This window comes from Lithobates pipiens, unplaced genomic scaffold, assembly GCF_037356315.1.
Source record: "Lithobates pipiens isolate NorthernLeopardFrog02 unplaced genomic scaffold, aLitPip1_a1.2 Scaffold_10, whole genome shotgun sequence".
NCBI lineage: Eukaryota > Metazoa > Chordata > Amphibia > Anura > Ranidae > Lithobates > Lithobates pipiens.
In genome coordinates this window covers 209,487,893-209,503,814 of record NW_027507686.1, presented here as the reverse complement: position 1 = coordinate 209,503,814, position 15,922 = coordinate 209,487,893, and the positions used below count along the sequence as shown (strand labels likewise).

The following is a 15,922-nucleotide window of genomic DNA, read 5'->3' as shown; positions in this document are numbered from 1 at the left end:
TGTCCATTTATTAAAAGTCAGCAGCTGCAGTATTTAAAGCTGCTGCCTTTTAATATTTTTTTTTTCCAGTGAAATCCCTCTTTAAGGTTTCGAGGCTGATGTTTGGTAACTCGAACCTTCACCTCCCTCCACATATTTTCTATGAGATTAAGGTCTAGAGACTGGCTAGGCCACTCCAGCACCTTAATGTGCTACTTCTTGAGTCACTCCTTTGTTACCTTGGCCATGTGTTTTGGGTCATTGTCATGCTGGAATACCCATCCACGCCCCATTTTCAATGCCCTGGCCGAGGGAAGGAGGTTCTCACCCAAGATTTGACGGTATATGGCCCCGTCAATCATCCCTTTGATACAATGAAGTTGTCCTGTCCCCTTAGCAGAAAAACACCCTCAAAGCATAATGTTTAATGTTTCCACCTCCATGTTTGACTGTGGGGATGGTGTTCTTGGGGGTCATAGGCAGCATTTTTCCTCCTCTTCCCCCTCCCAGTTTAAACATGGAAACTTCAGACAGGCCAGTACATGTGCTTCCTTGAACAGGGGGACCTTGCGGGCGCTGCAGGATTTCAGTACTTCATGGTGTAGTGTGTTACCAATTGTTTTCTTGGTGACTATGTTCCCAGCTGCCTTGAGATCGTTGACAAGATTTTCCTATGTAGTTCTGGGCTGATGCCTCACCATTCTCATGATCATTGAAACTCCATGAGGTGAGATCTTGCATGGAGCCCCACACCGAGGGAAGATTGACAGTTATATTATGTTTCTTACACTTGCGAATAATCTTACCAACTGTTGTCACCCTCTCGCTTGGCGATGGTCTTATAGCCCATTCCAGCCTGGCATAGGTCTACAATCTTTTCCCTGACATCCTTTTGACAACTCTTTGGTCTTGGCCATAATGGAGAGATTGGAATATGATTGATTGCTTCTCTGGGCAGGTGTCTTCTATACAGGTAACAAGCGGCTCACGTACATATACTGTGGCACAATGGCACCGCTGCGCAAAACCCTGTACATATACAGGGTTCCTTTAAGAACCGCCAGAGGGTGCACGCACACCCGCTGCATGGGGGACCTGATGCACGTGGCCGCTGGCCGCGATTGCCAGCACGGGGGATTTGTGTGTGTAAACACAAATCCCCGTGCTGTCAGAGGAGAGAGACATGTTGTTTGTTCCTAGTAAATAAGAACAGCGATATGTCTCCGCTTCTACTCAGTCCTATCCCCATAGAGTTGATCGCTCCCTAGTGTTAACCCCTTCCCTACCAGTGTCATTTACACAGTAATCGGTGCATTTTTATAGCACTGATCACTGTATAAGTGTCAGTGGTCACAAAAATGTGTCAAAAGTGTCTGATCTGTCCGCCACACTGTCGCAATGCTGCTAAAAGTTGCATATCACCGCCATTACTAGTAAAAAATAAAATGCCATAAATCTTTCCCATAGTTTGTAGATGCTATAACTTTTGTGCAAACCAATCTATATATGCTTATTGCTATTTTTTTTTTTTTTTTAACCAAAAATATGTAGAAGAATATATATTGGCCTAAACTGATGAAGACATTTGTTTTTTAAAAACATTTTTGGGGATATGTATTATAGCAAAAAGTAAAAAAATTTTTTTTTTTAAAAATTGTTGTTTTTTTTTTAATTTTTGTGCATAGCGCAAAAAACAAACAAACCGCAGAGGTGATCAAATAGCACCAAAAGAAAGCTCTATTTGTGGGAAAAAAGGATGCAAATTTTGTTTGCGTACTGTGTTGCATGACTGTGCAATTACCAGTTAAAGCAATGCAGTGCCAAATTATAAAAAGTACTCTGGTCAGGAAGGGGGTAAAACTTCCCCAACAGAGCAAAGCTGAAGTGGTTAAGAGAGTGCCCCTAATATATATATATATATATATATATATATATATACACACGCGTGCACACACACACACCTCTATATCTATCTTCTCTCTCCTCTCTTTATTTTGAGAGGGTCTCATCCAGCAAATATGCAATAGGGTTGATTTACTAAAACGGGAGAGTCCAAAATCTGGTGCAGCTCCACATGGTAGCCTTTGGCCAATCAGCTTCTAACTTCAGCTTGTTCATTTAGGTTTTGACAAAAATAAAAAAACTGGAAGCTGATTGGTTTCTATGCAGAGCTGCCCCAGATTTTGCGCTCTCCAGTTTTAGTGAATCTACCCCCAGTGTCCCCTTTCCAGGAAGTGAGAACATTCAATATGAACAGCATACAAAGTACAGATACATGTTATAGTAAAGGTGAGTGTCCGGTACCCATAACTAGAGTATCATACTACAAGTGTTATGGGACATGGTCCATGGGATGTTGAGGAACATGATGGCACCCAACTTTTCCAACATTGAGGAGGGGAAAGCAAAGAGTGTCTGGGATGGCCACCCCTTGGTCCGATGGAAGTGGGATCTCGATAAGTGGGGAAGAGAGTATAGATGAGGCTTTCCTCTCAGGGGGAACTGTCCCTTGTGGAGAAGAGGAGGAGGAGTGGTTGGGAGGTAGGTGATGGGGAACATTTTTTAATTAAGGTCAAGAATGCAACCTAGGTTTATCAGACAGTCCCACCTTAGTCCAATGTAGGGCCAAAGGAGGGAGAGGCCGTTGATTGTGTGCTCGAGGCCTAGTGTGTCTGAGCAGTTGTTGGCACCTAGAGGAATATGTGAATTGGCTCCAATAAATCTTGTCCCTGAGTGCTGCTGTAAGTTCCTCCATCTCTTGAATATCATTTGCCCTGGCAAACCATTGTCTCAGAGTCGGGGGAGGGGGGTTATACTCCAAACGCTAGGGATGCATGCCTTTGCAACATTTAGTAGCTGTATCAGCATGGATTTTTGGTTCCTCTTGCAAGATATAGGACTCTGGGTTGCCTGCCAAGGCAAATCCTGTGGTTTGGTGTATGACCTCTAAAAACGTACGCCAAAAAGTTTGTAGAGCTGGACATTCCCAGAATATGTGTAAGAGGTTTCTACTATTGAGTGATGCACCTTTTTGTTTTTTGTTTTTAAAGCTATACAGCCCAGCAAATGTGGATAAATGATTGGAAGGGCCAGACTGGTTTTTATTAGTACACTATTGAGATGTCACTAGGTTTCTAATAGAGATGGATGGGGACCAAAAAAAAAACACAATCCCCTGACTAAAAGTACACAATAACAATTTTTATAATTATTCTGTTTTTCAGGAAGCAGCATGTGCTTATGTACTACTGGTCACAGCCACATACTGGATCTCAGAGGCCATTCCTCTGGGTGCTGCGGCTCTGGTCCCGGCATTTTTGTTCCCACTCTTTGGTATCATGAAGTCAAGCGAGGTTAGTATATTCTTAGTAATTACTTTGCTTGTAATGACTTTCTGTTCTTTATCTGTAAAGGAGGCTTATCATTTCTCTTTTGAAATAACCCATTATATCCTGTACTAAAATATACCTTTTAAATAATAATTTTTGTAATTTAAAAATATGGAATATTAAATTTTTATTACATGTAGCAGGCAGAGCTTTGCGGCAGATTTCATTGCCTTGAGAAGGCTCTTTGGGGGAGATTTACTAAAGCTGGTGTACAGAGTCTGGTGCAGCTGTGCATAGTAACCAATCTGCTTCTAGGTATTATTGTCAATGCTATAGGCCCCTTTCACACAGGGCAGAATCTGTCCAAGCGGATCCACCTGCTCAGCAGTGGATCTCCCTGCTGAGCAAGAGGATGATAGGCCTGTGTTCGTGCCACTATGCAGAGTAGACACAGCTTGCTGCTCTCTATGGGACGGTCAGATGGAAAAAGACTGCATGCCCGTTTCCATCTGATTGTCATCTGAGCTACCGGACGGTTGGTGAATGTATCCCCATCCATCTGTTTTTAATGGACCAGATCGGGTGCCCATGGGTGACAGCGAACATATGTCTGCTGACTTTGGTCATAGGGAACAATAGGTGGTCCGATTTGGGTCTGCCTGAAAAACGGAAATGCGGGCCCGATCGGTTCACTGGTATGAATTGAACTAGCTGAAGTTAGAAGCTGATTGGCTACCATGCACAGCTACACAAGATTCTTTGTGCTCCAGTATTAGTAAATCCCCCCCCCTTTGTGTAGCTGTTGTACTACTAGACTTGCATTTCAGGCTTCCCCCAAATGAGACCAAAACATCTTAAAGCTTAACTGAAGTCACAGAAATACAGTAGGTATTTAGTCAGATAGACAATGCACTAAAATTACATCCACTTTTCAGTTACAGCAGTTGTGCAGGTCATCTAATTATGACCATGTAGCTTAACGGACACCAGAGTTCAACCAAGTGCTGTCAGCGATCAGTAAATTATACTTTATGGTCACTGGAAGTCCAATGGCACCTCATGGCAAAGAACTCTTTGAGGATCTGAAAAAAAGAATTGTTGCTCTACATGAAGATGGCCTAGGCTATAAGAAGATTACCAAGACCCTGAAACTGAGCTGCAGCACGGTGGCCAAGACCATACAGCGGTTTAACAGGACAGGTCCCACTCAGAACAAGCCTCGCCAATGGTTGACCAAAGGAGTTAAGTGCAGGTGCTCAGCGTCATATCCAGAGGTTGTCTTTGGGAAATAGAAGTATGTTTGCTGCCAGCATTGCTGCAGAGGTTGAAGGGGTGGGGGGTCAGCCTGTCAGTGCTCAGACCATACGCTGCACACTGCATCAAATTGGTCTGCATGGCTGTCACCCCAGAAGGAAGCCTCTTCTAAAGATGACACACAAGAAAGCCCACAAACAGTTTGCTGAAGACAAGCAGACTAAGGACATAGATTACTGGAACCATGTCCTGTGGTCTGATGAGACCGAGATAAACTTATTTGGTCCAAATGGTGTCAAGCGTGTGTGGTGACAACCAGGTGAGGAGTACAAAGACAAGTGTGTCTTGCCTACAGTTAAGCATGGTGGTGGGAGTGTCATGGTCTGGGGCTGCATGAGTGGGTAGCTACAGTTCATTAAGTGAACCATGAATGCCAACATGTACTGTGACATACTGAAGCAGAGCATGATCCACTCCCTTCAGAGACTGGGACGCAGGGCTGCACTCCAACATAATGACCCCAAACATACCTCCAAGATGATCACTGCCTTGCTAAAGAAGCTGAGGGGAAAGGTTTTGGACTGGCCAAGCATGTCTCCAGACCTAAACCCTATTGAGCATCTGTAGCGCAAGCTCTCTATCATCCACCAGCTCCGTGATGTCGTCATGGAGGAGTGGAAGAGGACTCCAGTGGCAACTTGTGAAGCTCCGGTGAACTCCATGCCCAAGAGAGTTAAGGCAGTGCTGGAAAATAATGGTGGCCACACAAAATATTGACACTTTGGGCCCAATTTGGACATTTTCACTTAGGGGTGTACTCACTTTTGTTTCCAGCGGTTTAGACATTAATGGCTGTGTGTTGAGTTATTTTGAGGAGACAGCAAATTGACACTGTTATACAAGCTGTACACTCACTACTTTACATTGTAGCAAAGTATCATTTCTTCAGTGTTGTCACATGAAAAGATATAATAAAATATTTACAAAAATGTGCAGGGTGTACTCACTTTTGTCAAATACTGCGTGTGTGTGTTTTCTATCTATCTTTAGGTTGTGTTTTCTGATATGTTGGTGGATGTCCAACCACGTGTTATTTTATTACAGGTAGCATCAGAATACTTCAAGGACATCCATCTGCTTCTGTTTGGTGTCGTCTGTCTGGCCTCCTCTATCCAAAAGTGGAACCTGCACAAGCGGATAGCACTTTGGATGGTCTTGTCTGTGGGCAGCCAGCCCGGATGGTAAGATTTCTTGCTCTTGCTGTGCTCTCTACTTGCTCTGACATGTTAGTATCAAACCAACAATTAGTCTCAGCATCCTGGGACTGGGTTTCTCTCCTGAATACTATATGTTGTATAATAATAGTATCCTTGATCTACTAGGTCAGGATTACAGCTGGCAGTAGGCCAGTGTAGTAGTTTACCTCTGAAAATAGACTAAAGTGAACTTGTAATGTACTTTCCATATTCTCAGGAGAATGCTTCTCAATGGTCTGCGCTCTGCAAGCCACACCAACCAGAGGAAACAAATGTCGGCCCTACCGACGTCTGCTTCTTTCCCTATAAAGATCATCTATTAAGCCCCGGCGTAACTGGGCTCTAACACCCAGGGAGTAGGAAGACCTGTCTGATCACATGATTACTGTGATTGGCTGTCACAGTGGTCATGTGATCAGGAGCCGGTTCTTGCTGGCTCCCGATCATTACTAGAGGCTTGGAGCTGTTGTTGACAGCTCAGTCATTGTACGAGGAACGCACTCTTAGGACAGAAGCCTCTGCTGCCCATGGGCACAAATGTGCGGCATGTGGGTGTTAAAGCCCATTTTATTCACCACCGTACATATGCATTACGGGGAAGCGCTACTAAACTTCACAAAGACTAAATTACATTTTAGGAACTTTACTTTTTTCCTAACTTACAAAGTTTGCATTAAAGAAACTTTAGTTTCATGTTTTTTTGAACAACAATGTTTGGTTTCTTTTCATTTTAAAGTGTTTCTAAACCCAAAGCCAAAAATGTAATATATTGTAGCTTCCTAGTCCTTGGTGAGGTGGCTGCATTTGTTTTCTTTTTTTCAAACCTCTTTTGTTTTATTTTCACCTATTAATTTTGCAAAGAACCCACTGTCTGAGTGGCTATACTCTCTCCACCACTATCACTGGAGAGAGCCCTGGTTGTCAATCTAAGCTGCTCAGCTCATATGGACTACAAGCATGCCCATATCTATTCATCTCCATTACATGTGTGGGCAGCAGTTAGGTGCCTCCTTTGCTGCGCGGGGGGTCAGCCAGCCGTGCACCTCCTGTGCTGCGTGGGGGGCACCCGGGCGCCTACTGTGCTACTGGGGTGGGGCAGCCGGGCCCCTCCTGTGCTTGCGCGGAAGGCAGCTGGGCCCCTCCTGTGCTGTGCGGAAGGCAGCTGGGCCCCTCCTGTGCTGTGCGGAAGGCGGCCGGGCCCCTCCTGTGCTATGCCGAAGGCAGCCGGGCCCCTCCTGTGCTGTGCAGAAGGCGGCCGGGCCCCTCCTGTGCTGTGCAGAAGGCGGCCGGGCCCCTCCTGTGCTGTGCAGAAGGCAGCCGGGCCCCTCCTGTGCTGTGCAGAAGGCGGCCGGGCCCCTCCTGTGCTGTGCGGAAGGCAGCCGGGCCCCTCCTGTGCTGTGCGGAAGGCAGCCGGGCCCCTCCTGTGGACAAGGAGTGCTAAACGGTTTTGTGCTTTTGATGATATAAGGCATTTTAATGCTCTTTAGATAATACCCATTTCCCAAGAGAGACAAAAATGAAAAGCTTTTAATTTCCCTGCAATCTGTTTTTATGACAATCTACATTTTAATTGCAGATGCTCCTGGGCATTACATGGGTGTATTTAGTGCTGGGAAAAGTGATTTGGTTATTACCAAGACATCCCTGGGCCTGGTGTCTTTATTTTCACGGTGATGTCATGATCCAGATGTGGGCGATGTGACAGCTTGTTTCCTGCATATACAGAGAAACTATTGCATACAAATGGTTGCTCAGAAACTGTCGGGAAATGCAACATTCTTGTGTGTGTGTGTGTGTGTGTGTGTGTGTGTGTGTGTGTGTGTGTGTGTGTGTGTGTAATTGATCTACTTAGAAATATAGTCTGTTCTGCTGCAATGAAGCTTGCAAGCCAAAGCAAGATAAAAAGCTGACTGTTCAAAGGAAAGCTGCTCCACAATTAACGCCGCATTCCAGATTATCCCTCCTACAGTTTCAGTTGCTTTACTTTTCTTCTTTGCAGTTTCAGGAATTGCTGGACTCAAGTATTCAAAGATTTATGGACTTTTTTTTATTTTATTTTTTTCAGATATGGCAATTTTATGTAATTACATGATCCAGCCTAAACCAATGTAACTGTGTGTGTGTGTGTATATATATATATATATGTATGTATGTATGTATATAAATATATATATATATATATATATATATATATATATATAGTGACATTGGGGGATGTTTAACTCAGTGGTAGATGCCTTTTCAGTAAGTACACAACACAATAAACAGGAACTTTAGTTTAAGGGCATGGTAGGCCACTTTTATTAAGAGGAACAAAACAAAGTTCATACATGCACGTGGTTGCCCCACAGGGGTTCTTCTCCCAAAAACAATAAATGAAAAATTCCGAGCCACCTGGCTTTCTTCAGCAGTGCTGCCACTTGGGCTTTATGCTTCAGCGTACTTATCTGACTCTGATGTCGATTCAGTGCTGTGCACGAGAACATCTTGTCAAAAACCATGAAATCAGGCCGAGACAGAAGTACAGTTAAATCACACTTGTTTAATAAAAGTAAAAAGAACAAACGTAGTCAAAACATAGCCAAAGTTCAGTAACCGGAATGGATAGTCAGCCAAGTCAGAAGTCAGGGATCAATGTAGTGGAACAGCAAGCATGATCTGGAGCCAGAAAGGATGTGAGCAAAGCAAGTCTTGAACAGGATCGCAGGAGAGCGTCTCAGTTTCTGTGATGTTTGACCAAGCTGAAGGCAGAGCTCTTCTGGACTGGATGGCTTAAGTAGACATGACTGACGAGCAGGATATCATCAACAGCTGAGTAACTGTGGAGAGATAGAGCTGACAGCTGAGTGGCCAGCTCAGAAGGAAGGGCTGAGCCATGGAGGCAGCGGTGGGAGCCATTAGCTCCCGCCGCTGCCAATCACATACTGTAAGGAGAGAGTGGGGGCAGGGCTGAGCCGTGCTGCGTGTGTCCAGTGATCACACACAGTGGGGCCCGGGATCAAGCTCACACAAGCGCCCCCACATCAAGCCACCCACCATTGGGGCATGCGGCAGAAGGGAGAAGCCAAGAGCACCGGCGGGGGGGCAAATGCTTTGGCAAGTAAGAAAGCTTCCATATATTTTTATTCATTTGTTTATATAGCAATTTGCCTGGCGAGTACTCCAAAACAAATGATCAAAATTCACTCAAGCGGAGCTAAACCAATGCAAGATAGTCTGATTAGTTGCTAAGGTTTGCTCGTGACAATTGTCCCTTAAAGTGTATCTAAACCTAAAAACAGAGAATGCATATTTTATAGATTGCCTGTTAAATGCATTTCTTTTCTTTTTTTTCTTGCTTTTTATGCTCCTTTAGTTTCACCTGGTGATCCAGCCAGTAACACGCCTCCTGTCTTATGGTGTCATCAGTTACTCACTGTTCTGTATCTATGAAGGGGTAGCATTGTCAACCTAGGACAGGACTACAGAACAACTCCCCTTGTCGTCTTCTCTAATACATAGAAATAGCTAAGAAGGCTAATAAGATTCCTCAAGGCTTATGTTCAGTGCACTGGAAGTTCCATGGATGATGGATTTATGGCAAGGGCACCAGAGACATTTCTGTACTTATAGAAAGATGTATTCTTAGCCTGAAAAAAATTCAACAAATGGAACCACCACACCTGAGGACTGATAAGCTACAATATATTACATTTTTGTTTAGTGGTGCACCAAAATTAAAAATTCCAGTACCGAAACCGAAAATTCAGGATGCACTTGTCCAAAACCGATTTATTTTTTATTTTTTTGGAAATATATATATTTTTTTAATATTTAATTGTATTATGTTAGACTTTTTAATTTAATATCATGAATTTAAATGAAAATGAATTTATTTTCAGCCATTATCGGCACCTTTTCGGCCAATAGTCTGCTTTCACGCTGAGCAGTTTTTTAAGGGCTTTGGCATTTTAAAAAATAAATAAATAAAGCGCAAGAAAAGCCCATGAGAAACGCATTCCTTTAAATTCTATGTATACCTTAACACTGGTTTGTTGCACTTCTGTTGCGGTCTTAAAATTTGCGTGCTGCATTTTGGTGCATATTTGGTCAGTTAAACATAACACGCCAAAAACGCACCTCCACATTGAACTGCATTGAAAACACATTATGAACACATCAAAAACGCACCCGTGTAGCATTTTTGAGTCACATGACCTATGAAAAACACATCATAAGTGCGTTAAAATCGGCAGCCATTATTAGCACTTAGATTTCCTCTAAAGGGTAAGTTCACCTTTTCGTGAAAATGAAAAAGTGAAAGAACCCCAAAGATCCTGTCCACCCTTCCAGACCCTGCTGCACATAGCGCCCGTGATCCCTCTTGCAGCAGCGCAGACACTTCAATGCACAGCCCTGGAACAAGTTTCCATTATATTTCTCGCAATGGCTCACCGGCCAGTGTGACCACACGAACCAATGAGAAGTGCTTTTTCTGGGACACCATACTGGAAGAATCCTCAGATACGCTTCTCATTCCTCAGCACAGTCACGTGACTGCCCTGACAAATGAGTGCTTGCCATTGCAAGCATTATGATGGATACTCACTCTGGGGCTGTGTATTGTGGTGTACACTAGCAGTACAGGGCATCACGGCTACTATTGTCAGCGAGGGTGCAGGGGCTTCTTAATGTGTGGGCACTGCCAGGGTTCATGGGGCCCCATGATAATCTTGCATAACATTATACTTGCCAACTGTCCCGGATTTGCTTTTACGCTTTTCCTAAGCTGCCAATGAATGGCTGTGTCCCAGAACCTGTGCTGTGCCCTCCTGACCTCCCATACTGTGCCCTTCTGCCTCCCCCTCCATACTGTGCTGTTTTATGTTGATTAGTCTTTGATTTATGACTTGTTTTCTTATTGTTTAAAATTAATTTTATTGAAAGTACAAATAAATATATAATGTAAAAGGGTAAATTTCTAATGCGCAAACCTATACTACACTCAGGGATGATGGAGTAGCTGCCAACATGTTCACACAAAAATAAAATTGAAAAAGGAAAGATATGTGGCGCTGACTCAGCTCAATAATAAAATGTAAATGCTAACTATACGAATGTGCAATCAATCCTACAGTATATAACACTAAGGTGGCCGTGCTAAACTAACAAGGAATTAATTACTTCAATATGCATAACAGAAGTCAGAATTTCCACTTCATCCAATTTCACCATCCGATGTGCGCCACTCGTTTGCCCCAGCCTCCCACCTCACAGGTAGACCCCTACAGCGATCTATCCGCTCCCAGGTATCCACAACAATCCCAGACCATGATGGGTTTCAGGCTCATCCAATGTGGTATTACCATTTAATAAGAAGGAGGACTCCATAGTGTAGTATTCAAATACAATTTAATAAAAAAACAAGTACTAACTTACAGTTCGGTAAGATCAAAACAGGAACTTCCTCCCTGGAGTGTTGCGTCACTGAACACGTGACTTCATCAAAGGGTAAACTAAAATAATTAAATATGTTTAATTCTATCAACTGTACTTTAATTCTTGAGATTAGGTGCATACACTGGGGCAGACTGGTAGGGGCCCCCACAGCACTAGTTTACTCAGGGACTCATGATTTTATTAAGATGGCCCTGGAGGGGTGGCCAGGATATTTGGAGTTAGTTCACTTTTTCATTTTTCACGATGAGAGGAGGTCTGGTCCTGTTAATTCTTTTATTTCTCTTTGATTTATGTGGGACAGGAAGTGGAGCTTCCGAGATGGAGACATGAACAGCAGTAATGGATAGCGGTTCTAACTCGTCCAATTTCTTTTTAAGAACAGAGACATATGGGTGCATTAGGGTGCCTTCACACGGACGTGCTCCATTGATCTCCGCTGAGCAGGAAGATGACAGGTCTGTCTCTGCACACTGCATGGGGGATCGGATGAGGACAGACCGTAGAGTCCGTGGTCATCCGATCCGATCCTCAGACGGATGGAAAAGTATGTTTTTCCTCCGTCACACTTTTTCGGATCAGAGCGGGTCGAATGCCAGCGGACATGTCACAGCTGACATCCGACTCCATAGAGGTCTATGGAGTGTCCGTTCAAGTCCACCTAAAAAACTGGCAGGAGGACCTGAACGGACAGTCTGTGTGAGCCCTTGTACACACGGTCGGACATTCCGACAACCAAATCCGTCGGATTTTGTCCAACGGATTTTGTCCGAAACTGTTGCATACACACGGTCAGACAAAGTTGTCAGAAAATCCGATCGTTCAGAACGTGATGACGTTATTTCATTACGACGGGACTACGTTCAGGCTAGTAGCCAATAGCTTTGGTGTAGGAATTTGATCTGAGCATGCATGGCACTTTGTCCGATCGGAATTCTCTACACATGATCGGACAAGGTCCGATCGGATCATGTTGTCGGAAAATTTTACCGACAAGTTGGAAAACTTGGTCCGTCGGATACTCCGATGGAAACAGTCCAATGAAGACCACACACAAAACGGTTTGATCACACACATTCCGTCGGAATCGTGTGTACAAGGGCTGAAAGAGGCCTTTTTCTCACTGGATCAGCTGCTTCATACATTGCATACATTCATACATTGCACTGTGAGGAGGAGCAGCAAAGCACAGCCACTGTATGAATATGTAATAGTTAGATATGGCTGCTTCCATCTACTTGTGCATATACAATACATATAAATGTTTTATTTTTATTTTAAACACATTTGGTAAGATTTACTTAAAAGTAATCGGTTTCACGTATTTATTTACTAATATTTCAATTTATATCCAATATATTCTTTGTAGTGTGCCTTCTGTGCATGTTCAGAACAAATGTTCATTATGTTTTCATCCTGATTATTATTTTTTTTTTGTGTTTCTAAGGCTGTTACTAGGCTTCATGAGCTGCACATCTCTCTTGTCCATGTGGTTAAGTAATACTTCTACAGCTGCCATGGTGATGCCCATCGTAGATGCCGTGTTGTACCAGCTAAACAGTGCTACACCAGAGGAGAGAGCATTAACAAACACTAAACCAAACCCAGAACCCAACACTGAAGGTATGGCACCTTTTTGAAGTGCAAAACGTGACCGGGGGGGGGGGGGGTAGCTTAGTGACCTATTAGTTAGCAGTTTAGCCATCTGCTAGTAAAAGAGATTAGCATATAGCCTGTAGGTATGTAGTAATGCCAGGGGCCACGCTGAAATTGTCTAGCATGCTAAATTGATTGAATAAAATAATATTAAAAACCTCTAAGAATTTTAGCAAGACTACTGATCTCATCTTCATCCACAATATCCAATGTGAATGAGTACCCAATGCCCAAAATTTAGGAACCCATTCACAACATATGCATTGGGCTGCACTGAGCAGCTTTGCTAAAAGTGCAGTTCTAACACGTAGAGAAGGCAGATTGACTCAAAGTATAATTAAAGGCAAAACTTTTTTTAAGTTTTGGATAGAGTGGAGAGGGATTAGAGCTGCTGTCTATGCCCTGTAAGGCCCCTTTAACACGGAAGTTCCGATCGTGCCCACCTGTCCATTTTTCAGGTGTACCTGATCAGAACCTCCATTCTTCTGTATGAAGCAGCGGGTATAAACAGATATGTGTTCGTTTACACCCACCTACATTGGATATGATCTGCCAAAAAGAGGCAGATGGAGATCCGTTCCCCTTCTATTCAGCGGATCATATTGGATGACAGTCAGGTGTAAACAGATAGGCAGTCTGTTTATATCCGGCAGCCCATAGAGGAGAGCCATCCATGTCCGTTCTGCATGAGCAGAGCGGACATGGACCTGTCACCCCCTGGATCAGCGGAGAGATCCCCTGCTGAGCAGTCCTCCCTGTGTGAAAGGGGCCTTAAGGAGAATCGCTTTCTATATTTGTCCTGTTTACTGTTCTCATCGAGAGTGGAAGTGAAAAATTCAAAATTTTTAGGTTGTTACTAGAACAGGAATAAAGGGGAAATTTTCCATTGGGAACAACCAGAGATTCTCTCACTTCGGAGGGATTTCTCTTTTCCTTTTTTGACAACAGGGCATGAAGTGAAGGGAAATCTCCCCAGTGGGACATAGATGGCAAAAAGTCTGACAAGGCTTCATTCCATAGAGCGTACTCATGTGTAACCCTTTGCAAGGGTCATGTTTGCCCACACAGGATGCACAGGTACTTGTGCATCCCTGTGCAGGTAGGTGCATTCATGTTAGGTGGGACAAAGGGACTGCATGGCTACAGCCACTGGTTGCAATTTGACAGTGAGTGTGCAGCTCCAAACAGAGCATTTGGGACCAAGTACATGCATGGCGGTCAGCAGCGACTGTGTCCGTGCAGCTGCTGCATCACAACTGACATGAATGGATTGCCTGCACGGGGATGCATGGAACAACTGTGCAACTCTGTGCAGGAAAACACAGCCCTTCAACAGGCGTATGCTTAGGTACGCCCGTGTGAATAAGGCCTCACCCTAATGCCGTGTACACACGATCGGACATTCCGACTACAAAACCGTGGATTCTTTTCCCGAAGGATGTTGGCTCCAACTTGTCTTGCATACATATGGTCACACAAATGTCGGAAATTCCGAATGTAAGAATGCGGTGGTGTACAAGACGTACGACGAGCCGAGAAAAAGGAAGTTCAATAGCCAGTGTGGCTCCTTCTGCTTGATTTCGAGCATGAGTGAGCTTTTGTGTGGGACTTGTGTACACACGATCGGACTTTACGACAAAAAGTGAAGTTGTCGGAAAATTTGAGAACTTGCTCTCAAACATTTGTACGCGGAAATTTGATGGCGCATACACACGGTTGGACTTTCGGACAACAAGCTCACATCGAACATTTCCCGTCGGAAATTCTGATCGTGTGTATGCATCTTAACTCTCACAAAAAAAGGGGACAAAAAAGTTTTACTTTTTTAGTTCTACTTAAAGTCTTATGATTTCAGTTCACAACATTTCACTGCAGTGGTGTGTGGCAATAAAAAAAAAAAGAAAGAAAAGTAGGACATGCGCTACTTTTTTGTTAACACGGCATGTTGCGACGCATCGCTGCAGTAATCAAAGATGAATGAGCTGTCACTTTGTGACATTTCGATAATGTTGAAAAAAGAAATTAAACTGTGTGGCGCCTCGTTTATAAAACGTTGGCACTTATCCCTTCACAGCACATGCCAGAAACCGCGGTATCATTTGGCCGCTGTTGTGAATGAGCCTTAAATCTCAGGGCAGCAGTCACACAAAAAAGACGAAACAAAAAGCACACTGGCATTGTAAGGTCCTGTGGTAGGTATTTTATTCAAATTAAACAATATGCAAGCTGACTTGGTATACCAGGCTTGTCATATAGAATCAAATTGCAGCAATGTAATCACAAACTCCATTCACAATCTCCCCACTGCAGTCTCGCTAGCAGTCGAGTGTCACAACACTAACCAAGGGTTGCAGGAAAGAGAATCACTTGATTCCCCCATCGACCCTCACTGAGTTGATGGGGAAATCCCTCTCACGGAGCCATTGTGTTCTCCTGGCGGCCACGGCTTCCCCTGCCCCATGCCAGTGATTACTGCTAGCGGCTATAACAGCCGCTAGCAGCAATTGAATGTAAACTCTGGCAGGCTGGTTGTACCCAAGTTGTCCAATCAATCAATTTTGGTACATTCAGCCGGCCCCCGCATGGTTTCGAACCATCATTGCTATCAATAAAAGCCTTTGTTCAAGTGTAACTAAAAGGCAAAAAGTTTTATTAGATTGGAATAGAGTAATTATTGGTTAGAACAGGGATATGCAATTAGCGGACTTCCAGCTGTTGCAGAACTACAAGTCCCATGAGACATAGCAAGACTCTGACAGCCACAAGCATGACACCCAGAGGCAGAAGCATGATGGGACTTATAGTTTTGCTGGAGGTCCGCTAATTGCATATCCCTGGGTTAGAAGAACTACTGCCAGGATTTTATTGCTGCTCGAATCCCCATTAGACAGTGTCACCTTTTTTATTTGTCCCGATCATCAATGTCACAGGGAATTCAAGTGATTAAAATATTTGGATTGAGTAGGGGAAAAATCTTCCAATGGTGACTTTTTGTGCCTGGGACAGCAATTT

General features: G+C 43.8%; 1 protein-coding gene across 1 annotated transcript in view; it reads left to right on the top strand.

The window, feature by feature from the left end:
* LOC143938542 (solute carrier family 13 member 1-like) overlaps positions 1–15,922 on the top strand; it is a 64,063-nt gene that overhangs the window by 12,441 nt on the left and 35,700 nt on the right. The window contains exons 2-4 of the mRNA XM_077460898.1: positions 3,204–3,332; positions 5,667–5,803; positions 12,702–12,877. Of these exons, the coding sequence (XP_077317024.1) occupies positions 3,204–3,332; positions 5,667–5,803; positions 12,702–12,877 (442 nt within the window). The remainder of the gene's footprint in view (positions 1–3,203; positions 3,333–5,666; positions 5,804–12,701; positions 12,878–15,922) is intronic.